A 25,259-nucleotide genomic window follows, 5' to 3' on the forward strand; every position below is an offset into this window, starting at 1 on the left:
ACAGGGAAGGTGTCACTGGCACAGCAATACTCCGAAGAGCGCTGGCAGTAGACGTGGGAGGGATGTTTCTGCAACATAGCCCAGATGTATGTGGCAGAGAGCGCCAGAAGCTCTAGGGTCTAGAAGTTAGAGGGGGTGTGAAGATGCTGGGGTGTGATCTAGCATCAGGCAACGGGCTGGGACGTTGGTTTCCTACACCTTGGGTTTGCCAAGGCTGCAGCGGCGCACAGCTAATGAAAACACAGCAGCTGGGCAGCCCTGGCTTGCAAGAAATGGCAGAGGTAGCCCCAGGGGGCTCTGCAGTTTGGGGTGCAATGAAGTTACGTCCTGCATCGATGTGAACTGATAATTTCTCTAAAACCCGCTCACTTCAAGGGTGGCTTTTGCCTCTTTCTGCCTCGCTCATCATCCTGGACGAGAGAGGCAGCATTTTTCTAATTAATATGAATTGATATTTACTTAATGTCTAGACTAAGCAGCCAAATGTGTTCTGCTTTTGCCACTAGTGTGAGGCAGACTTTTTTTTTTTTTTTTTTTCACACTGGACACCAGAGAATCTTTTCATGCTGGTCATCAACTTGGTTGCCAAACAGCAGCCGTGTCTTGGCAGCTGTGTGGGGACGCTGTGGCTCAGGGAGGGGAGCAAAGAGGCTCTTTTGCCTGTTCTGAACCGTTCTGGCTGTCCAGTCCCTCCTCTGTTGTTAGCTGACCTTTTTAAATTTAGCAGAGGAACAAAATGGAGCACTCTTGGGAAGCAACCGTGCATCGCCGGCCGTCCCCTTGCGAGGACACGATGAGCCAAATCATTCTTTTGGTTTGCTCTCAAGGCTTTTGTGGTGCTCACGTTCCCCAGCAGGGATGTTTTTCGTTGGCAGCTGGGAACTGGTTTAAGCACAGAGCCCAGCCAGTCCCAGGCTGCTTCTCTCCTCCTTCCACACGTGGGGTGTTGACAGAAGGTAGGGCAGTGCACGGGAGAGTAACTTTTGGGAAAGACTCCGTGATCCTTAAAGCCACGTGGCTGTTTCAGATGGAACCCACACCTTGCTAATGCTTGACTTGGCGTGTAGTAGAAAAGGGGTCCTCTTACTGCTGGGAGGAAGGGTGGCTATGCTGAGTGAAGGTGCTCTTCCAGTTCCTGCATGGATCGTGGCTTCACCAGTAAATGCTGGAGAGGGGGAACAGGGCAGAATGGGTGGACAGTCACACCTGTGTCCTGCCACCCCCCCTCATCCTGGGTTTGCATTGAGAGGACCTGCCGTTCACCCCGAGGACCATGCTGAGCTGGTTCCGGATGCAGCTCATGCAGCAGGAATAGACACCGGGAGTGGGGCAGGAGCGTGACCCCACGCACTGTAGGCACCAACGGCTGTATTTTGGGCTTGATGCCTTATGTAGCTGAGTTGCATAAAAGCTTCACCGGCTTCTTCTGGAGAGGCAGAGAAACTGTCCTTCCCCTTGTTTTATACCCTCAGGTTCTCACTTCACACTTAGAAGCACTGATTAGTGAAAAGATGGAAAGAAAGCGAACTCCTAATTTTAGAATGTCTTTGATAGTATTGGCAAGCAGCAACAATATTTCCTTTTAACATGCTTAGAGGACTCTGAAAACAAGAAAAAACAAGACCCAGTGCTGCCTTTTTTTATATAAAAAAAGCTAGTAATTTAATAATTTTAAAATGACTCTCTACAAGATAACAAACTGTAATACAAGCTTGCAATAAAGGTTCTCCTTTTGAAAGCACAAACTATCAACGTAACCGCTAAGCTTCGAAACAACTTCTTGCTTTCTAAGAATACACGGCGAAAAAAAATGGACAAGGGATCCTGACAGAATCCCAAACAACACTAGCACAAAAGAGGTTTGCTTGGATTGCTTTTCAGCAACTGGCTGTTGGTTACGATAGTGTAACTGCCCTTTCGGGGTGTTACGCCAGAGCCAAGCCCTGGAGCCGATTCTGGGCCAGCTGAGGTTGTGCTGGCTCCTGCTGCCCTTCCAGGAACATTCTGGAACTCTGGAAGCGATATTACGGCAGCCATGAGCCACCTTCACTCTGGGACAATACATTAAGGCTGCAAGATTTCACGTGCTGCTGAAATAGTTTTGTTATCCAAGACGACAAATCCCATTTCAATGAGGCATGTGCGTGGACACTAACTGGGAAGGTGAGCGGTCAGGCAGGAGTGCCTGTTTTCTGGGTGCTGTTGATCTCATAACTGGGTATTTACCAGTGATCCGCTTGCTGATGCAAACGCTCGGGACACATCAGTGTGGGACTACCTTGAATTACACAAGGACGCTAGTGTTTCTGCTTTAAAACCAGAATCGCCCAAAATTTGCCTTAGCCATCGCTCACTTTGAGGCGTGGATTTTAGTCTGAGGACCCCAGGCAAATGGTGTTCTGTGACTTATTTTTAGGGAGTTTGCAAAAAGCAACCGTGACAAATAAGCTTATGTGTTTTGGAGCAGCCAGCACGTGTGAAATTTCTAAAGCAGTCTACTGCTCTGATAACAGTTTTTACGGGTCTAAATTGAAAATTACTGGGTAGGATTGTGTGTACTTAGTGATGGAACGGCCCCATTAAAACAGAAGGTCATTTTCCACAACAGTGTAGTGCAGAAGGACCAGCACCTATGCAACATAATTTGGAAAAAAAGCCCAATAATTGAATGGAAGTCAGAACTGCAACAGATACAATTAATTCCCAAGAATGTCCTAGAAGAATAAGTGCTATTTCTTCATTAAATTTTGTATAAGCTTAGAGATGTTTCAGTATCTGTTATTTCAAATTAAGCTGTCTTCTTTCCATATGAATTACAATGTGCATGTTTATCCCTCTGGAAGGGACTGGTATTCTAAGACACTGCTCATCTGCAGCCTCAAAGACGAGCCCAGTGGATCCTGGGATGCTCTCAGGAGAACTCTGAGTCCATGAACAATAAGGCTTTCCAGCCTCACTGTTAAATTTAATTGCTGATGCAAGGTCATACAAGGTAAACACGTATGAATTTACATTGCTGGGAGTTCATCCACATTTTGAAATCCCACGTTGCACAGCTACTAGAAATAGCAAAGTCTGAATGCCATCAGATATTAAATATATACGATTTTGCCTTCCTCCTCAGAAGGCTCTACTTATATATCCTAAAAACGCTTTTCTCCCAAATGCTGTATGCCTCGCTTGATGTGTTGCTGCTTGCAGTTGTGCATATACGCTAGTCAGAATGGTCAAATGCTGTACATAATAAAGCAACATCAAGAGGAGAGTTAAATCTCATGGAATTAACCTATAGAAAGTAATTTCTAAGAAGAGAATGGAGTTCTATGAGAACCATCACACTTGCTTCATGGATTGCTACAAGAAGGTTTCACAACCAAGTTCATGTGCCAAAATCAAGATGGAATGAAAGAAGAGTGCAGCATCCAGTTAACAAATATACTGAGGAAACGGGCAGTATATACAAAAAGATAGGCGCTGCTTACCCGACGCGTAGTTTTTAAGGTGCTTAATTGATGTTTTAAGGAACGTAGCAATATATACATATATGCAGTGTATACAAATCTAAACGTGTATTAGAAACATAATACAGAACCAGATATATTCCCAAATCCCTGATTTCATTAGATTCTCTAACGCGTAAGAATGTATTTAAAATTTTTCATAAAAAAAAATTCTAAAAAAAAAAATAATGATAACATTTACATAAAAATAGCTCCAGTTTGTCTGCTTTGCTGCTCACGGATTGGATTCCACTGGGTTTCATAAGGATGCCATTTGGACCAGCGAGAGTTTGAACAACTGTGCGTGACGAGACATCTCTGTGACTCGGTCCACCATCTTCTGTAGGGCTGCGGTGTTGGGGTAATGCAAGGCAGCCACCTTGGTAGCCAGAACAACGCTCTTCAGCAGTTCACACAGCTGGTTGCTGGAGTTCATCACTTTGTTGCGTATGTCCTGAGTTGTCACTTGCCTCATAAGCATGTCCCCAATGAACACAAGTTTGTGAGCGCTCAAAATGACAAATTTGCTGTGAGCCACGAAGATTCGGGGGGGCTGAGAAGCATTGACGCAACTGAAGAAGGCGTCAATGGCGTTTAGGAGGGAGTTGAAGTGAGTCTCGCACTGGTCAGAATAGAATAAAAGCAGCTGGCTGTCATGGGAGGTGGCGGTGCTGTTTGCAGTCTGGAGACCTTGAGGTGGTTTCCATTTTGAGATGTCATTCTCTACTGGCTTTGTGATCTCTTGCTCCAGACGTTGGAACTGATTGATCTGAAAGGCAAATGAAAAGGCTCTCTTCAAAGAGCATTCTCCTAAGACGTTGTTATGTGTTACAATTTCACCTTACGCCTCAGGACAGCCCTGGGCATCCTAGCTTGACCTTATGCTAAATAAGAAGTATGTTTTCTAAGATCTTTTATTTTTGGAGAGTGAGGGGCACTGAAGTGCTTTGGTTACCATAAATCCAAATACACAGAGTTCAGAAGGGAAAACCATCTAAAATACTTTATTTGCATTTCAACAAAAAGAAACCAACTAAAAAAACAACCAACCAGCCTCCTGAATTTTTACAGGCTGTTTGAATTTACAGGCTGTTGCTCATTTGGAATATTCTGAAATCACAAATGAGAGAGATGGAGCCAAGTGGCAGTGACTCCTACACAATCTTTAAAAAGCTGCCATCTCCGTGGGATTTTGAGATGACAAACCTTTAACTCTCACCTCCACATTGCTCATACAATTTTCTGCCATGCAATATGGCAACAACATATTGAAGAATTAATGAGGGCACAGTGACAGCCCTCCATCTTATATGACCTATTTTTTTTTAGCATTTAAAGTGATGTTAAGCACGATATTTAATTAATGGTATCACTGTTTACTGAACAAACGTGCAGGGGGCGCGTGTATTCAGTGTGGCCCAGTGATTAAGGCACTGAACTGCAGGTCGGGAAGGCCAAGTTCTCATGCTGGCTTTGTGACTGGCCCACTGTGAGACACTGCAGAAGTCTGTTTCCCCTCTGTGGTAAACTTTTGGAGACAGAAACTGCTTTTTCTTATATGTATGCACCGGGTCCACCACAATGGTGCATTGTATAAAAAATAATTACCTTCTGAAGTTGAGAGGGTTGGAAATTGTTTGCAAGGGAAAGGCTTATTTCTGCCACAAGAGGTGTCACTCTAAACACTGACAGCTGTGGCTAGGCTTCTGCTCAGGTATGGAGTGGCAACAAGGAAATGAACAGGGCAGCGATGCTGATCTTCGGAATAGCTGCTCTGCAGCAAATACCGAGGGTTTCTTTGGCATAAGCAATCACAGCACACATGGTGCCAGGAAGGTGCTAAAATTTTGATGCTTATCATGTCCCATTTGGAGCATGACAGTATGCGGCTTTGTCCTTCGCAGTCATAAATCCATTGATGGTGGAGCCTGACTGGTATAAATCCCACTTGGAAAGAAACTAACCTGGAGCTGCTGTTTAGCCAAGACCTAATACCTGTCATCTTCATCATCTAGCACCTGGGACAACTGTGTGTGCTGGCGCTCACGCACACCTCACAGCCATGATGCTAGCAGTTGCACACTGCTAAGGGAAGGGCCCCTCCTGCTTTACTTGACAAATACTCCTTACGTGCAAGCAACACTGCATACTAATGTGATTACTGCACCTGAGCAAACATACCTGATGGTGCTCTAGCTCCATTTTGTTTTGCTTGATGATATTTTCTTTCTCCAGCAGCTCCCTCTGTTGCCTTTCAAACTCTTCTTTCCCCTGTTTTGCATAACAGAAGACACTGTGTTAAATCAAACCCACTAAATGACATCTCGTAGGTCAAATAACAGGCTGCTTTGCATCGGCTTTTTCACTGGTAGTGCACCACTAAGAGTATGGAGAAGAAAAGGATAGTGTGGCACAGCAAAAGGCTACTGCTATTTTTATATATATTATATATATATATATCACCCCGGTGGAATTACTCTTGAATGTAATATGTATTAGTGCGGCAATCTAATTGCTGCTTCCCTGAAAACAGCTTCTGCAAAAACCAGACAACTCTTACGTGGCCTTGTGCAGAACAAGGTGTTGGGTTTACCTACCTGCAGGTGAACATAATCGTAGTCGTCCATCCAGCTCTTTTCTGAGCTCTCACTGGTGGTACTGGGAGGGTGCTGACCCTTACTCAGGAGCGGAGGAAGGGAACTGCAGTGGTTCTGTGCTTTTTCTCCATGACGCTGCATGTGAGGATTGTCATATAGGTAGTCAGGAGCGTTCATGATATTCTCTGGTATGTTTTTGAAACGTGAGCTACTCAACGCCTGTTTGAAGAGCACCTCTGCGTTGATGCTGATGGTAGTGGTCAGTTGCTTGGCATCATCCGGGACTGTCCTTGCCACCATAACAAACCGATCCAGGTCATCACACTTGTTCTGCAGTCTGTTGACAGCTAGAACGTTCAAAGACCAGTTGTAGCTGTTCAAGTCGTGACTGGTTTGGGTAAGGATCTGGTGAGAGTCCTCCAACCTTTGCACTTCCCTTCTCATTTTGTTAAGAAGGCCGAACTCAGATAGGCAGGAAGCATTGGCTGCTGATCCTTTCGCAAACTGGAGGTACTCCAGCAGTGACTGCTCAACCTTATCCACAGCAGTGTGAATTTCATTGATGTGTTTCTCCATATATCCATAAGACCGCCAGTCTGCTGTAATGAAGGCCATAAGGTTACTGACAGCTGTCTCCACCATCTGCTGGAGGCGATAAAGCCTCTCTATAGCAGTGTCTGGGTCAAGGATTAGTCTTTTGTCCTGTGCAGTTGATGCTGAGAAAGAAGAGTCTTTTGATGTTGTTGAAGATGTGGACATATTACTCCTTGTGCTTCCTGTGCTGGAGAAAGACAACCTGTTTATCCCATCAGTCACATCCTGTAAGCCTTTAGTGTCTTGGAGGACTGGTGGTGGCACGTCATATACACCTTCTCTTCCTTCTGGGATGAGACTTTCACTGAGTCCTGTCTGTTGTCCTGGGAATGCAACTCCTCTTGGGGTATCATAAACATCTTTTTGAGGTGCAATTTGCTGTCCAAGAAAATGGTTTTGATGGTTCACAGGGATGTCATAAACATTCTGTTTCTGTTGCACTCCATCTGGCAATAAAACGCTCTCAGGAGAAAATTTATTAAGTTCTTTCCCAGTTGCTTTGGTGATGGGAGGAGGAATATCATATACTCCTTCTTGTCTTACACTGTGGCCAACTGGAGACGAAAAATCCTGCAAATTTTCCCTCAGGCCTGTATCATCTCGGCATGCAGATGGAGGTGTAGCATAGACCTGCATCACAGAAAGCAAACCATGAAACTGGCTAGAACAAAAAGTATTTTACATCTTCCACATGGCCTATAAAATGCTGGGGTGGATGATCTGCCATTGACTTTCATGGAGTCAGCTACTTATCCTGCGTCTGACAGAGCATCACTTTCAGAATCTCACTTTTTAGCATTCATCTTGATGCAAATTTTTAAAAGTAGCAAAATCCAAAGACAGCACGCTGCCACAAAGAGAATATAGGTCTAATAATCAATTCACACTCCTTAACATTAATAACTTCGATGCAGTGCATCACTTTACCAGTTTTAACAGTTTAAAAAACCAAGGAAATCTTTAAAGTACTGAATCTCCTTTTCCGTCAGGATCACATATGAACTCTTGTTTAAATATGTCTTTGGTCAGACATGAAAATACAGGATCTTGTGGAAACAGCGTAATACTTACCCCTTTGGCGGGTGGTATGTCATAGACTCCTAAAGCTTTTGCTTCGTCCATGGGAACTGGAAGCGCAGGCCCCTTAACCGATGCAGGGGGAATGTCATATATCTAAAGAAAGAATAAATTGATACAGACAAGTCACCTCAGGAAAGCTCTGGTCTCAGGTGAGTTTTCCTGGTTTCTGTGTTTCCTCTCATACAGCCCAAAGATGATCAGAACTCTTCAACTTTGTTTCGTATGGGAGAGCTGCTGGGATTGGCCTGGGATTTTGGACAGTTAGGAGGAAATGCACTTTGCTGGGCCCCCTCTGGGCAACTGTGTGGACAGCAAGCTGGAGAGATGAAGTCATGGCTGACTTCCATCCTGACAGTTAAATCAAGGCCAGTCTATTATACATACCTGTTGGGGTGAACAGGGGAGCAGTATAGTCACGTCACCAGAACGAATCCCACCCTTAGTGACAGAGATCAGAGGGGCTGAGGAATAAGCTTGTACTAGTACGCACTAAACTCTGAAACTAAGGCTGCCCTTGTCAGCATCACCTGTCTGCTTTATCAGGTGCAGTGTGAGCTGTCTCACTAGCAGAGAGTACAGCTGTCAGATGTTTCAAGCATCCCGTTTGGTGGCGTGTCCAACGTTACAGTGGGTTCTGCATGTAGTCTAAGGCCACCATCTGAATGTCTCTTAAGCCAGACTTCCCAACAGTTCTGGCCATTCGGTGTCAGCCTGTGTTATGTACTACTGAGCTTCAATGTTATCCTCTAAAGGAGCTGCTCTTTCAAAGAGCCGTGGAGAGATGCAGGATCGTTGGGTTATAGGTCCTGCAAGCATTTAGATGTCTGTGGTCTTGGGGACTGAATGCTAAGGGTGTTCCCCAGAACAAAGATGTATTTAAGTTCAGTGACATGGTGCAGTAGACATGTGGTGAAAATAACTCCCTGCATAGTAGCTGTTCATCTAGGCGATAATTTTACCCTTACTGAGTAAATTACTGTCAACTATGCAACAACAAAGTAAGGGGGAAAAAAAGATTGTTCCCAGGGAGCAAGTTTATTCTGTTTAGATACAGTCTTTGATCAAAACACAGAAAACAAATGGGACTTTTGCGTTTGGTGTGCTGCCAAATCTTAGTCAACATCAAATACAACTTTGAAATACTTCTGCGCTCTGTGAATAAGCCACAGCATCTAATTAAAACATATTTTCCCTCTGAAATGAGAGAATTTGCTTTGCTCATAAACTTCCAGTAGACATTCATCACCTTCTGTGCCCTGTCAGTGCTGCTGGCAGTTTTATTGGTACTTACCCCTTGGAGAGGGCGAACAGGGGGGATATCGTAGGTATCCTTCTGGTATTTGGAAGGGAATTCATAAACATAACCTTGTCCTGACCTGACTGGAGTTATTACCTGTGGGATAAAAGAAAAGAGGAAACTAAGTCTCTGAGGATGTTGGCGTATTCTCTCTGTAACCGCACAGGGTATAAACAATCTAGTACTATTAACATTCACTCTTTATGTGGCAACGTTAGTAACACAAGTCTACATGCACTTCTGACAGTTGAACACCACCAAGTGACTGTTAGTAGCTACAAATGCACCATCTTTTCCTTTTAGACCATGTTCTGACATGGCTGCTTGCTAGTGCTACAGCATCTTCTGTTTGTCAAGCACATGTTCTCCAGCAGGGCTACGGGAGTTTGGTCCCTTCCTCCCACTGACCACAGACCACACAAGCTGACGGTTACACCACCCGACATACACGCTGATCCTACTGAGGTGGAGTGTCCCCACTTACTGGCAGAGGCTTAAAATACTACGTTCAGGCTCTGGGAGTCTTTGCTTGTGGAGGTACTTCCCACCTACTCTGGCAGGATGTCTTGTGCTACTGTGCTCCATAGCACAACATCCTGGATAACTGGGTGTGAGCTGTGGCTCTGGGAATTCTTTACATAGAAAAGCTATGCTTAACCCTTCCAAAGCGGGACGTTCAGCTTTCCTCTCTGTTTGGTTCGTCTATATTAGTGGCTAAGAGATAGGAAACATTAAGCCATTCTTGGAAGTATATAATGCAAGAACAGCCTGTGAAAGAAAAAAAAAACCCTAACTTAGAATTTTCATTTTTTGACATTTTCTACACCATTAACTACCATAATGACTTCAAATAAACCTTGGTAAAATGCCTCGTGTCTTGGACAGCATCTGCATGGCAGAATTTCAGTATAGTGTGGTATAAAACAAATGTTACCTAACCTCAAGAAAGAGCTGGGTTTACAGTGGAAATGCTGACATCTTAACCTCTGCTGGTGCTATTTAGCTCTAACAAAAAAATAGAAATACTGTAACACAAAGGCATAAAATGTCAAATTACAGAGGCCTGTACAAGATGTAGCTCTGTACTCGTATGGGGAGAATTCTGTATGACAGCTCCCTAACTGTCTTTGGAAATGTATGTATGACATACAACAGAGTTTCTGCCCAAATGCTCAGTAAAGATCCTGTAAGTGTTTGCTGTAAGGAATGCTAGTATCCCGGCCAGATTCCACAGGGAACTTTGCTTGACTGAGGTCTGCAGGGAAAGCCCCTGATGCTAACCTGCTACCCCCTCTCCGCTATGGTAACAACACAGGCTTTTCTTCTTGTACCAAATATTGCTGTGTAATCTCTGTCCCTGTGCCACAAAACAACCACTGGATTTTCCCCCTGGGGTGACTGCCGTACCAGTATGCAGTACACGCCTGACCGACTGGGAGCAGCCCAAGGCGGTGTGGCCACTGCCCCAGGCGAAGGAAGGCCATTCAGCCTGGCAGGCGGGGAACCAGTGGGTTTTGCAGCTGCTTTTCCTTGAATTAGCATCAGAGGAAGGAACTGGAAGCTCTATGGTCTCCAGAGTGCTGGGTCACTTCGTTGCCCATGAGAGAACTCCTGCTGAATTGGGTGTGCGGTTAATAGGGCTTACATACAAGAGTTTCTTAAAAAGAATCTAAAAAGGTATCGACTTTTTCTCTCCCACAGAGTCACCTACTGCACTGTAAAAGGTACCTACAGACACAACTTTCAGAAAGTTCTCCCTTAAATTACTGGAAGAAGCTTCCCATAATGGATCGCTCCAGACATTACTCCTCCCAGGCCACTCTCATGTAATACTGGGATTATTTTATTTGCCTGAGAAACTGCTAACCTGTATCAACATTGCTTCCTCATGCTTTTTCTGCCAGTGAGGGCTGGTGATCACACTAGCTGTCTATTTTTTGCCCCCTTTTTTTTTTTCTCCCCTTTTTTTCTTTCAGTTGGGTGCTGCCAGTCAAATGCTTTCCACCCAAGCCAGGAACAGAAAGATTTGGTTTTAGGCAATGTTTACTCAGACTTCCAGGGACTTCAAAATTACCATCCTAGCGTTGCTTTAATAATGAGTCACTGGGTGTTTAAAAATGATCCTGCGGGAGAACAGCCAATGCACAGTAAACACGCAGGGCTGTTTCCTGGGTAGCCCGTCTCCGTGATCCCTTCTGCTACTGTGAACACTGTGGCACTAGGCTGCTTGCTAATATGCCAGGAAACTGCTTGACCACTCCAGAGGGAAAAACCCCAGTCTGTCCATGGCAGGCAGCCAGAGACCCCCCACCAGTTGCACCCCTGCAGTTTGGCTCGGCTTTCCCCACTGCCTAGCAGAACAAAGCAGGAGGCAGGCTCCAAAAGGCAGGTATTGGTCCCTTGGTCTGAAATTTTTGCTTGAAACCCTTGCTCAGCTGTGGTCTACTTCAGAAGCTGAACTCTTATCGTAAACCCAGAGCAGGAATAAAATTTGACCACATCTCTTCCAGGTCTCAGATGTGCGATGCTTCTTGCAGTCCTGCCCATGGAGGCAACGTATGGCACCTCTGCAGCAGCTTTATGGCACCTCAGTTCTCCGAGGTTTGCACAGCACTTTAGAGAAGCGCCTTTCCACGGGCTCAGCCCTAACTGTCCTACCCATCTCATGCCTAAACGCGTTCAGGATACAAGACACCACCACCCTCTCCTTGCTCAGAGAATTAATTGCCACGAGCAAACTCAAAGAAAAGTCACAGGCTTCCAATATAAAAAAGGGAGCTCAGCTGAGCAGCGCAGGGAATAAGGCATAGAATCACAGAAGGTTGGAAAGGACCTTGAAGATCATCGAGCCAACCCTAAATCTAACACTGCCAAACCCACCACTAAATTGCATTCCTAAGCACACACAAGTAAAAGCACTTGCTGTGGTTGTTACAGGTAAACACGGTGTTTCGCTTTTGTAAAAAGAAGCTCTGCTGGCAAAGCAGATGATATCCTTACGCTGTGGAGACCAGGACATACGTGGAGAAGCTACGCTCACGCTCAGTATTTACAGAGAGATCCTCCCTCGCTCTGCGTACAGGAGTATCATGCAGCTGTGATTATTCTTGTAGCTCATCCTTAGAGACCTTTCCCATTTTTCACAAGAGACTGACACACCAGATGATATAGGAAAGGTTTACAGTGCTGCAGGGCTGCTTATATACTGTGCCATTATACAATCCTGAAGAACTACACTCAAGCCAGACCGGCCAGATGAAGGCGGCCCGTCTCACCCAGAGCTGCAGGGCTTCTGCTATCACGTATCTTGACACTTGCTCTCTTTCCCATACTTGACTAACCCAAAGGAGCGGTCAGGCAGAGTCACTCCTTTATTTAGGTGAAACAACCCCCTGCCCTGAGTGCTTCTGGCTGTTGTCAAAGGAAGCGAGAGGCTAAACCACGAGGTGCCTGATTCTGGGTATTCACGGGTACAGCCTGCCTGTAGGGTGACTGCAGGCAGGAGACCTGAGCTGCCTGCAGCGCTGTGCTTAGCGGTGCACTCTACTTAAGGTGGCATTTATTTTCCAAATAAAAATGCATCAGAGGCTTCTATGTCGGCTCCTTTCTAGGCTTGTGAAAAAGCTATACAGAAGACAGAAAATAAAACTTTAAGAAACCCAGCAACAACCAAGCTGTTGTTAACATGAAAGACAATTTTTCCTCCCAGTGACTCAGGTATATTTCCCTGTGTGGAGGATTATTATCTAGTAACAACATGTTCTGAGCGATTTCACATAAAATCTTCTGCAAATGCTGATCTGGTTTGCAGTGAGTACCAGAACATTCCCTGCTGTACCTCTACTCCTCTTCCAACACTCCTCACTAGGTTAAACATGCCTGTGAACTGCTTGTTCCTAGTCCATTCAGAACAGCAGCAGCTCATCGCCAAAACCTATCCTGAGCGAACGTTGTGTAACAGTAATTCAAACAATATCCACGCTACTTCACAAAGTGAAACTGTGGAGCTTTGTTCTGATTCTCATGTCTCCAAGACATGTCTCATGTCTCCTCATAGGTCATGTGAGCCAGGACATGTGGCTGCACTGCTGCTTCTGCATGAGAAAGAGGGAGGTAGCAGAGTAGGTGAATTAAGAGAAGTACCAAACCCAGTATTTTCAGAAGTAACTTTTGCTTTTGGATCTTCATCCATAAACACATTGAATGAACTTGCTGCTTCTGAATGAGATGCTCAGCCCTTTCAGTGCATTGTTCGACCATTTTTTATGGTTTTGAATGTTTGATGGCGGTTTAATTTTGAAGATGGACTTCAGAAGGAAGGAGGTGGCTGCAAAAGAAAAGGTCCTCTTCTCTCACTTCTGGAACAGGGATAGAAGCTCTATCTGGTACTTCAGAGTTTATTTCCTAACAAATGTCACTGAACTTCAGGCCTTGCGAAGATTTTTCCTCCTTTTACCTGTTCTCTTTTAAGAATGCCTGTGGTCATCTAAGTTTAAATAATCCTGCATTTCAAACCAGCAATTTTCCTTGTTTATGCGTTGAGGGAAACAGATGGTGTTCCCACAAATTATCTAGCCGAACATTCTCAAAACATTGTTAACCACTTAATCCATGCAGAGTAACTAACCGGGACCAGGTTTGGCTCTGGCAAAACATGTAATGAGCCTACTTCAAACTTCCAGTACCGCAAAAGAAAGACAACTGTGCAGAAAGTTTGTTCTGTTCTTGCTAAAGACCATACTCTTCCAAAAGCAATTACTTGGGTCTTTTCCATGCAATGGCATGTTACTAACCAAGAAAAAGAGCTGAATGTGCATGTACTTTGCAAAACATCCAGTCCTGTGGTTCATTAAATCCCTCTTCCTTAAATACAAGGAAAAAAACCCCAACTCATTCTATTCCTTCCAGGATTAAAATGGATGTTAGGCTGCAGTAGAGAACATTCCTAACCCAGGCAGCAATAAAACAGTTCTCATGCTTACGGCAGACGCACAGCAGCGTAGTTTACATTGTTTAACAAGGAAAAATAGCAAATAAACCTACTGAAGCCAACAGAGTTACTCTGAATTCATAGCAGCACCTTGGAGGGCAGAATTTGGACTGTTCCCATAAGCAGCAATACCTGAGATGCAGAATGATGGTGGGAGGTGGGAGAACTGAAGGTGAGGTTTGCTGCACCTCCGCAACACCTCACCTCACCCAAACCACAGGCACACAGGGGAGCTGAAAAGGGCAGCTTGCTATTTCCCAGCACGGTCTCTTAACCCCAAGAATGTCTGCTGACGACTTTTAAAATAGATCAGTTCTTTTTGGAGGTAGAAAAGAAGAGGCACATGAGGTGAAATTTCACGTATTCATTTTAAATCTGGATGAAGAATTGTATTAAAATATATCTCCTCCCATTATGCTCCCCTCTTCACCCCATGGTAACTCTCAGCAGTTGATGAGCTACTGCCACCAGCTGCTGCTAATCTCAGCTGTCAGCCCCCGTATCTATTAAAACCAGCTGTACCTTACCCTGGGAAGGGTCCTGCCCTGGAGGAGGCCAAGTGGTGGGGTATAAAATGGGGCTGTTAATAAACTGTGAATGTGTGGAAAAATGACTCAAAATGTAAGTAAAGGGAAAAAGAGCATGTTTGTTTTCTGTTGTGAAGTATTTCTGTAAATTTAATACAAAGCTCTAGTGGTTGAAGTCCTGTTCCTAAGCCTCTCGGGTGGATATGTAACAGCTACCTGGGCTTTCTTAGGCTTGTAAGAAAAATCAAATAGTTAAAGAAAATATGGGGAGATTGTAAGAGAGAGGAATTAAGGGGAAGAATGTAATTCCTGCTCTCTTGAACTCCCAGTCCTTTGGAAGGCAGTGGTGGGAGCCACTGAACAATGCAAGATCAGGCTGTAAGCTGCCTCTTGGCCATTCTGTTTTGCTGTATGTATTTAAGAAAGCCAGGTACGTCTCCTTAAATGATTTTTCTTTGGGAAAGTCCCTGTGGCAAAGTTGAACAGCAAGAAGGTTGTGTTAAAGAACGGAGTTTCTAAGGTAATCTGGGTATTTGAAAGAACCTAGCTAGCTGGCTAAAACCCTGCCCTTTTTACAGAGAGCATGTAGGGTGTCCTCTCTGTCTCTTGCAAGCTGCGTTAAGATTCCCAATAACTGATAATGAATTTTCTGACAGTAATACCTATTGTATCACTTGGTACTGCCTACTGTAAAAAAAAAAAGAGCAAAAATGTTCTTATGATGCAGTAGCCCCAACTTCTTTATTTTCTATATATGATGACACACAATGTTTTTCAGCTGTCAGTGAGTAAAGGTTGGGGTTTCATTCTCACATGTGTTACAGATATTCACTCATAAATGTATTTGTAGGCTGATCTAGGTCTTAGGATTATGAAATGGTAATGCTTTAACCTAAATAATGTATCAACACTGGGCCACTATAAACTGTCACATTGGAATATTTTCTGCCACAACTGAACCATTGAAGAGCTTTCGATCAAAGCTCACAGGCTGAAAGAGCGGGGAAGAAGCTTGTAGAAGCATTTCTTCTAACGCACCAGGCTTGTAGCTGCCACTGTGAGTTGTGTCTAGCAATGAGCCCAAACATTTCTGCAAGGTAAGAGGAAATCAGCAGAAATGACTGCATTTTCTTTCCTGGGTTGAGTGAGTTATCACCTCTGTGTGGTGGAAAGAAACGTGGTATGAACACACACAGTGATACTACCACTTGCCTTTGATTGGGTGTTCCCCAGTGAATTTTCTGAGAAGAAGATTTAGATACGTGAAGAAAAGGAAATGTGACAATTACTACCCTGATACAGAACTGATTTATTTCCTGATGTTGCTTTCATCTTCAAGATATACCTGCTTATTTTCTCCTATGCTTACGAAGATCTGCTTTTCTCCTGAAAGTGAACATGCTCTTAGGGCTAAAGTATGTCCAGATGTCGCTGATTCATGTGTGTTAAATTAAAAATGCTTAACATTGCAGGCTCAGGGATTTAAACAGCAGATTTTAAATGTGGCTCTGTAGTGCCTCACCAGTAGATGCCCAGTCTTAAAAAATGCCTGTGATACTGTAATGCAAATGACAACAATGAAAATGGGTGTTTCACTTTTCTCCTTTTGAAGACATACTATTTCAACCAGATTTATGCAAGTTCTGGGTTGTGAGTCTTGAAGATGTAGAGCTGAAGTTGTGAAACTGATTTAAAACACAAAATGTGAAGTCATGAGCTGGCCTTGATTCAAACCATCAGCTGCTGGTGATAATGGTATAGCCATAGCCAACTGCTTTGCAACTAGCCTAATTCTGACTCTTTAACTTCTGCTGTGACCTTTTCCATTGATTGGCACACAAAAGCAGGTTAATTACACTATTTTTCAGTTTTGTTTCTCCTATATTTTGTCTCTCCAAATATTTTTTTTTTAATCTATGGAGTTACATAAATGACCTAAGCTCTGATTCACATGAGGGCTGTATTAAGTGTAGGGGAATGCTGCTGACTTGCGTCAGATGTTGCTTTGGGTTATAGTGTCGAGTTTTTGCTTGCTGCTGATGTTCATGATCACAGACTAACTGCAGATACAAAGGTCTGTCTCTCTGCAGACCTTACTGAATGAGCAGTACAAGGCACAAAAAACCTCAAGAACTTTGTCACTGACAAGACTTGACTGGGGATTTTTTTGCTTTGTTTTATGATGTTTTTGTGACCTGGTCCTGCTCTCTCTCGTACCAACTCTAGGGCTTTCTGCTAGTTGTGTTATGAGCAATGTTTCTGCTTGCTTCAGTGGAACAGGCTTGGTGCCGGCTGGCCTTGAATTGCAAGGCTGACTCAGAAGGGGTATTTCCTAGCTTCTGGTGGAGTCATTCTTGCTTACAAAATGAGATTAAAAGGAGCCAAACTAACATTTCTGAGGATCTCCCATTTTTGAGAGGAGAGGAAGAGAATAAGAGATGAGCAAAATATATCCATTATTATGAAATTATCAGGATTTCTAAGAGAAGTGTGAAAGAGGATACTTGCCCAATACTCTTGTTACGAGTTTTACCAGTGCTGTCCCTGTGACAATTACTTCTTTTTAGACAGACAATGAGATCCCCATTTCTGCATGGATGGGCCAACAGGACTAAAGAGCTGCTGTGTTACCGTACTGGTGACAGAACAGGCATGGGCTTTGAAATAAATGTCTGTGGATGGCTCTTACAGAGAAAGAAACCCCCCAGATTATTGTGTGCTAAGTTCTAGTGGAGAAATAGGTGTAACTCCTAAAGCATTCTCTGGAAACCTGTGCTTAAATTTGAGCTGGAGTTTTAATTAATGAAAGTGTGTGGCGAAACTCAAAGTGTTTTGGTGTCTGGCCCGTAGTAAATATTTAAAGCAGCATCTTGCTTTGGCTGTCCCAGTCTATCTAGTCTTCCCATTTTAAAAAGGTTGTCACATTAAGAACCATTTGGCAAATACGCATTTGTTTTCTATGCCAGTAATACTATGACTTCTCAAAGACAGAAGCCTGAACTTAGGGCCAGTTTGAAGGAGGAGAGGAAACGAAGAAAAGGATGTGAAGATGAGGTGCTGGGACAGGTAGAACACTGTGGTCTTACTGTTGTGAATGACACGAAATCCTAAGGTCTCACAAACAATAAATCAGTTTGTTCACTCCAAACAACTTGTTTTAATTCCTTTGAGGAGCTTCATCTTATTTCAGTTATTTTTTTCCCTTCTACGCTGAATTTCTAGATGGAATGCTAGGGGCTGGAGGGGAATAAAACTTCATTTGGGATTTGCTTAAGTATGGTATTTCCATGACTACTTGTTTCCTGTCAAATATTTTATTTCTTCCTTTAAGACATTTCTCAGAACAGATCCTTCCCTGTCAACAGTTCCAGTTTTGGTGACTGGCAATTCCCAGTGGGTAAAAAAAAAAATATGGTTGAGATAAAGTACTGCCAAAGAGTTTCAATTCCACAAGACTGTCCTCAGAGGTACACTTGGGCAGAAACCAATGGAAGTGTCCCTAAAGCCTTTAGGTTGGCAACCATCTTGCTGAGAGAAGTAGGCTAAGAAAGCCTTCCATCAGGAAGAAGCTCAACTTAATTTGATTTATAGAGGCTGTCTGGCTCACAAGCTGTATTTTAGCTCCATTTTTGTATGGCTTCCTCAAGGCAGCTGTACAGACAAGTGCTCCCATTAACTGGTGTTTAGAATAGCTTGCTTTGGCAAGTTTGTGGAAGGTATAGACACCTTTTAAACAGATATAAACTCCATCCTTAACTGTCTGTTGCATCTATATAATAATTATCCCAGACCTTAGTCAGGACTGGTTGTGAATATAAAATGTTCTGATGAGACCCTATGGGAATAGGTTAGTTTCTTTTAAGGATTAGGGATGGACTCTTACGGAATGTTTGTCTCCTAAGAACTTAACTACATTCATTTCACTTTGATTCCATTCTAACAATCTGTTTTGGTAGAAAGATTTAGATTCATTTTTTTTTTTAAAAATGGATGAAATATTAGCACTGCTATTTTGAAAAGAACAATTGAGATGTTTCATGCCAGACATGTGGAGTGATGATATTCTGATGCTAATTAGTCTTCCTCCAAAACAAAATGTCTACAAAATCACTGAACACCTGTAAAGCCTTTAGATTGCAATAGAACTGTTTTCTGTCAGCAACCTGTCTTCATCTATTCATTTCCTATCTCCAGAAACCATGCTTCCTCCTTATGATGAAATTCACTCTCTGAATAATCGGTTTTCCACTTGTGTTTTTGTAAAATGCTGCTGTGTTTAGGTTTTAGTCCTTACAGGGAAACTTAGATTACCCAAAATCAATGCTTGGTTAGTGGGCTTCCAGATGTAACCAAAGGTCCGGTTAGGTTTCTAACCACCACAAAAAGAGCCCATAAAATTGCATTTTTCTTTTAATAGTTTTTTTTTAGCTAAGGTTTGATCCTGCACTTGTCCCTGTGCAGGCGGGTTTGTGTCCCAAGGGACCTCAGTTATTGGATGAGATTGCAGGACTTGCCTTTTTTCAGATACTAAAGGGAAAAAAAATGCGTGCCTCTGGTCTACAAATAGAACTGATTAAAAAGAGCCCCACGCTTAGGAAGAAACGGGGAGTAATCTTGAGCTCATATGTTTACTCAGCCTAATAAAATGCAGTCTTTTTCTTAAAATACTTCTCTACACATAGCATCAGTGACTAACTGCTGCTTACTCTGTCTTGTGGATGAGGGTTTCTTCACTCTGTGGTTTTCACAGAGATCAGATCAGGAGGACAGATTAACTGCACAGGCTCTTTATCAGTAAAATGTGTGACATTAATAGAAGAAAAGCCAGAAAGTTACAAGTGGAACTCTCAAGCCTAAGTAAAAGCCTGTGTGCCATTTTTACCATTGAGTTTGCATTGAATTTGAGAGAACTTCATCCTTTAGAGTGCACTTTGTGAAACAGAGCATTGAGTGCTGAGGTATGTGTTACTGCCCCTGCTCCACTCAGCAAATTTGCTGTGGGTTCAGCACTTTAACATTGAAGTGATGTTTTGTTACTAATGTGAAAGCAGAAGAAACGAGGGACTGTAAGATGACTGGCTGGGTCATTTGAGTAAACCATTTCACAGGAAGCTGTGGTATTTCAGACTTGAGGGTAAACGGGGACATCATTCAATCTTGTAATACAGATACATCTTGCCAGCAAACTACAGAATACTAGATATGCTTGTGGTCTTTCTGATGACAAAATATACCTGCCACACAACTCCTTACTATGCTTAATGTAGGTCTCACTTCATAAATGTGAAAATAGGCAAGAAAAAAAGTTAATAACGTGAAAGCAGGCTTATTTCTGGAACAAATGTTTTATATAGCAGTTTTTTTCCTCCCGGCTAAGACAGCACTTGTTTAATTGGAAGGAAAAACGTCATAACGTGGCTAACTGGCTCCTGCTACTGAAGTCTGTGCCAGAACTGTCAGGGTGGTGCTGCTTGTGGGGTGGTGTCTCCACTTCTCATGGATTCACCCAACACGACTCTAAAATAAGGACCAGGAAACAAGGTCTGTTCCCTTGGCTCTGGCTTACCCAAACCTCCTGCTGAACACAGTGAACCCTTGAAAAAGGTGGAGATAGCAGGATGGTGGGGTGTGAAACCCTTGATCTGTCAAGGGCATGTTTATACTTGGAAATGGGCCAGAGATGTTCACATGTGGACATGAGTTCCTTCCCTGTTCTGCTTTATCCACTTTTAAAAGGTGGATAAAGCTTGAGTGTTTCCTGAACTGTAAAGTTCTAGTTCAAACAGAACAACAAACAAAAAAGCTGCTATGTTCCAAGTTGGCATTAATCTCTATTTGCCTGACTTAGTCCATGCCTTGTGAGAGCTGCAGTTCAGGGCTGGTAACCCCTACAGTGCAGCCTCTTCCCTGCTCAAACAGCTGTGGTGCATCAGCCTTATATTCTTTTTTGTGCCAATTTCCCTTGATCTAAAGTTCTCTGGAAAGCTACTGATTCCTACAGAAAGCCTTCAGAATTTGTCAAAACTGTATTTCAACAAGGAAATGTTTCCCTTGCGTGTTTTGGCCAATGCTATTTCCAGGATAATAGGGAGTGCACAACAGATCAGTTAGGGGTAACACTGCACCAGAAAAAGTGTGTTTACAGTTAGGGGTAACACTGCACCAGAAAAAGCGTGTTTAAATTACAGTAGTGACTTTTTTTAATGTGTAGCCTTCCCTGTTTAAAGCTCATGTGTAAACTAATAATTAAACACAGATGCAAAAGAGACTTTGTGCTTTGACAGCATCTTTCTCAAAGTGTGTTCTCGAAGCAGTCTGTACAGAACAAGTTCCTCTCATAATTACCCCACATATTTTGCAGGTGAGATTGCTGAGGTGCAAAAACACTATTCAAGACTATGCAGCAGTCTGGCAAGGATAAAAACCCCAGGTCTCCTGAATGTCAGATTTGTGTAAAGGTTCCTTCTCTTTGCTGGCTGCAGCAAAAGAGTAAGTTTGAAGGCAGAGCACAAAGAAGGAAAAAATTCTAAGATACAGCTTTTGTATCTTTATGCTCCTCAGACTCTCTTCACACTTAGGGGTGTAGCCGTTCAGTGACTAGACTTGCAGAAGAGCTATAAAAGCTTGGGGCTAACCAAGACTAATTTTAAACCATCCCTTGTTATCGGTTTTGTTTATAGGGTGTGTTTTAGAAGGTGGTATTTCTATGTGATATAAGGAGCTGATACAGCTCTGTTGTCAACAGCTTGCTTGGCCAGAATCAATTAATCACTATAATTACCTGCCTCAGGACTCCTTTTTGACTTGCTTTGCCTTTCTGGCTAACAAGATGAGTTACCTCAGCACAGCTTTACAACATGCATGCTGTTGATTTACTGTTCCTTAAGGCTAGGCAATTCCTGCCTGACAGTGGTTCCTAAGCTCTGCCTGTAAAACTCGTATCACAGCCAAACCACAATTTGCACAAAGAAAACAGGCAAATGCGTGCAGAAATGGATAGGTCAGAAACTGCTGCTGGTCCTGCTTAGAACGGTGTCTAGAGGACACAGCCTGCTCTAGCTACTGCTATGGGAAAGGAGAAGGCTTGCGTATAGGATGCCCTCAACGCAAACCCCTTCCACAGCCTGAAAACTGGTGAAATGCAGAGCTTGCTAACCAGCTGTTTCTGCTGATGGGAGAAGGCAGAGTGGCTCACTTAAGCCACTGGCACAGGTGTCACAAGTCTGAGAAGAGATTAATCATTCTGGAAGTCAAAGCAAAGATTCTCAAAATCAAATCTTCAAGATTTCCAGCTTTCCTTTGTACTAAGGATTGCTTTTTATGATTCCTAGAGGAGGAGAATCTGGAGGACGGACTGTTTCCTCTGACAAAGGAGATGAGTGCTGAAGTGCTTCCTCTTAATTAGGCTTTTCTTTCACAAAGGCATAAGCAGATAGTTGCAGCTGTAGCAGTAAAAAGCAGTCTTGCAAGGTTAGGATGACAAAAAAGGGAGTATGTTTTGCATCAGACTCCTCCTTTACTAACAACCCTACACTTCTCTTGTCTACTAGGGTTTCAATCCCAATGAGCTATTTTTAAAAGTGTAGGACTAGCAATTCCAAGGGAGTAGAGGCATGTCTGCCCCTTGCCGAAGCAAGCCATTGCCATGAGGTTTGCCATCTAGCATGCCTGCCACTAGCGAGACAGTTGCTGAGACTCAGGGCTCTTAAGCTAAATAAATTTAAAGTCGGGATTAAAATGATCCTACCCTAAGTAGCAAGAATTGGCTAGTGCTAAGCATATCAGTAGCTACTTTGCTGAGGGTAAAATGATTTATAAATGTGCATGTTTAGTTTATTTTGTAGTTGGCAACGTAGCCATTTGTTTTTATACAGCATAGCTGACCTTTCATAGGTTGCAAGGAATTAAAATGAAACAAGTCAGCCAAATAAATGCTCTTGATTTTCTAAAGAAGGTGACCTGAATTCAGAAAAAATCATATTCAAGCTTGTTGAAAAATTTCCAGGCAGAAACTTGGAGAAAATAGATGCTTTAATGCTTCTGATTTTTGCATCTCAACAGAAGTTTGCACTTACACTGAGACTCTGAAATCTTTGGTTTAATTTATCTAGGGTTTTAACAGTCCCTGTAGCAACCAAGTCTATGTAGAATGTTCTATTTCAGAGAGAACAGACTTCACATGCAGTTGGAGAATGCTTTCCTTTCAGGCTTAAATTGTGCAGGGTACACATACACACTTGCGTTACACTAACTATGCCAGTGGTTGTTTAGGTAGGTCAGGTCCTAAAATTAAAGTACGTAACACTCCAAGCTGTTAGCTTGGGCTTCCCAACAGACTTCAGTGCAGCTCCTGTGGCATCTCTGCCGCAGCGCTGTAATGTTTCATGCAATGTACAGTAAAGTGGGATCTCTTCTGTGCTGTACCATCAAAAGGCTGTTCACCAGGTGCCCATAAACTACCTTGGAGGATATCTAAATGCTGCTGTGGATAGGTAAACTATATTGCCCCTGAAAAAGATTTCACTGTATCTAGTCTGTAGGGAAAGGAGAAATGGAGAGAAAAGATGTAATATTTCTCAGAAAACCTGCATAACTGCTCTAACAAAACTCCTATCTCTACATGAGCAGCAAGCGCAATTTTCTCACTTTATCTTTTTGCACACCCCACAAAATTTCATTGTGGAAAAGCTGAGCAAACAAACCTCTTTATAACCTGACTTAGTATGACTTCACAGGTCTCTTTCTCTTGCTCAGGAGGAAGAAAAAGAAATCAATTTTTACCAAGGAAAATGAAATTGTAACAAGGAAATAAAAGCATTAGTAGATGCCTTCCAAAGGCCTGATATGAAAAAGGCTTAGTTGGGGGAGAGGTGGGGGAAAAACCTGAAACAGCCTGTCTTGTTGATCTAAATTAGGTGACGAAAGTTTAAACCGCTCAGGAACTTCTTGACAGAGACATCATCTGCTCACGTAACTTGCAGATAAATACTATGCCTTAATCTCTAAAGGTAAGGAGGATGCTAGCATCTGGAGCTGTTGAGCAAGGAATGGAGGGAACGTAGGAGGTTCTCTTTGGCTTAGCAATAAGGGATCTGGAAGACAAGGAGAATCTCCTTCCTCCCTTGGGTACCTTCCTTAACCCTTTGCAGCCATTGGGGTACCTGGCTGGTACCCCATGAAGGTACAATGAGGGAGTGACAGGAGATGGGGAGAGCCTGAGAGGGTCAGCAGGAATAAGGGACCCACATAATGCAGTGCCTCTCATGGGAGCCTTGGGAGTTAGCAGCTGCTGCAGCGATGAAAGTGGGAGCTGCAACAGCTCCATGGTGCAATCAAGAAATTTAGCTGGAGACAACCATCAAGTGCACCCTTATAAACTTCAGGTTCAGTATTAAAAACATCCCTCACTATCATCATCCTCTTGCACCCTCGGACTTCCAAGTATGGCCCTTGTCTCATCAATCACTGTTTTCTTTGTAGTTTAGACCCACTGGGACTTCTCCAGCAAGGCAGTACATCATTTTTAATTAAACAAAAATTACTTGGGCAGATGATGTTAATTTGTGGGAGAGTTAATCTTACTGCAGCAGCTCTCTTTGAGCCTATAATGCAAGAGTGCCATAGGCAAAACGTGCTTCAGCTTCCTTGGGGAGCCTGTGAGGACACAAGCTCACGTGCTCTCCCTCATCTTTAGATCCTGCGGAAGCGCAGCTCCAAAATCCTCTGCTGTGTATCTTCGTGGCAAATTAAGCAAGCAGTTAAGAACTGGGCTTTTATTTGCCTCCCACAGGCAAATATACACCGATCCTTCCTATCATAGGCTATCACTGGACATTAACTACTTTACTGGTGCTCAGCACAAGTGAGCTGCTTTGGAGCTATGACATAAAAGCAAATGCACACACACCTTGTTAGTCAGAGCTGAACCATCAATACATCTCTGCATGGAAGGTGGCACTTGGTAAATATCTTGTCGCACGAGACCATGACCGGTGGGTATTTGGTAAATTCCCTGATTCGGATGGGAAGGTGGCACTTGGTAGACAGGATCACGTGCTGAGGCATGTGAGCTTGGCACTTGGTAGATCTTTTGCTGGTTGAAGGATTGATGCATCAGTCCTGAATTGGACATATCCTGGCCAGAAGGACTGTCCTGTACCACTGGACCTATCAGGAGTTTCACACGGTTGCCTGGAACAATGCCTTGCCGGCCATGCAAGGAGCAGAGCCACCATCCTTCAAGACCTTCAGTGTTCTGTTCTATCACCGTCAAAATGTCTCCTTTGCGGAAGGCCAACTCTTCTGCACATTCAGGGACATTATCATACAGGGCTCTTGCCATAAGATTCTGTGGAGAAAGAAGGGCAAGAAAAACACATGAACAAACATACTAGAATCTTCTAAAACTTCACATTCTAAGTGGAGAGAAATAAGAACTTATTTTGAAAAGAGTACAGGAAATCAAAATAACATGGGAAAACAATGCAGCACAGGATTTCTCTGCCCTGCGCATGAAAAATGAGAGGCTTGTGTTAGCAACACTGCTAGTGAGAAGTCTTCCAGTAATGCTAGGTCAGGTAGGAGCTCTTTATGTGGTCTAGTCACCTGAACAGACAGGGAGTCAGGAGAGCTCTGCTCTTGGCATTGAGATGCTATTCCTGTGAATGGGGGCTT

At 43.3% G+C, this 25,259-nt stretch overlaps 1 protein-coding gene across 5 annotated transcripts in view; it reads right to left on the minus strand.

Annotated features, from left to right (window-relative positions):
* Positions 1-1,631: 1,631 nt before the first annotated feature.
* NEDD9 (neural precursor cell expressed, developmentally down-regulated 9) overlaps positions 1,632-25,259 on the minus strand; it is a 109,838-nt gene continuing 86,210 nt past the window's right edge. For all 5 annotated transcript variants that reach the window (XM_080379420.1, XM_080379418.1, XM_080379419.1 and 2 more), the window contains 6 exons: positions 24,493-24,933; positions 9,063-9,164; positions 7,763-7,864; positions 6,098-7,321; positions 5,682-5,771; positions 1,632-4,269 (listed from right to left, as the gene is read on the minus strand). In XM_080379420.1, coding sequence (XP_080235546.1) covers positions 3,760-4,269; positions 5,682-5,771; positions 6,098-7,321; positions 7,763-7,864; positions 9,063-9,164; positions 24,493-24,933 — 2,469 coding nt within the window. In that variant the 3' untranslated portion in view covers positions 1,632-3,759. The remainder of the gene's footprint in view (positions 4,270-5,681; positions 5,772-6,097; positions 7,322-7,762; positions 7,865-9,062; positions 9,165-24,492; positions 24,934-25,259) is intronic.

Source organism: Falco punctatus, assembly GCF_963210335.1.
Source record: "Falco punctatus genome assembly, chromosome: 3".
Lineage (NCBI taxonomy): Eukaryota > Metazoa > Chordata > Aves > Falconiformes > Falconidae > Falco > Falco punctatus.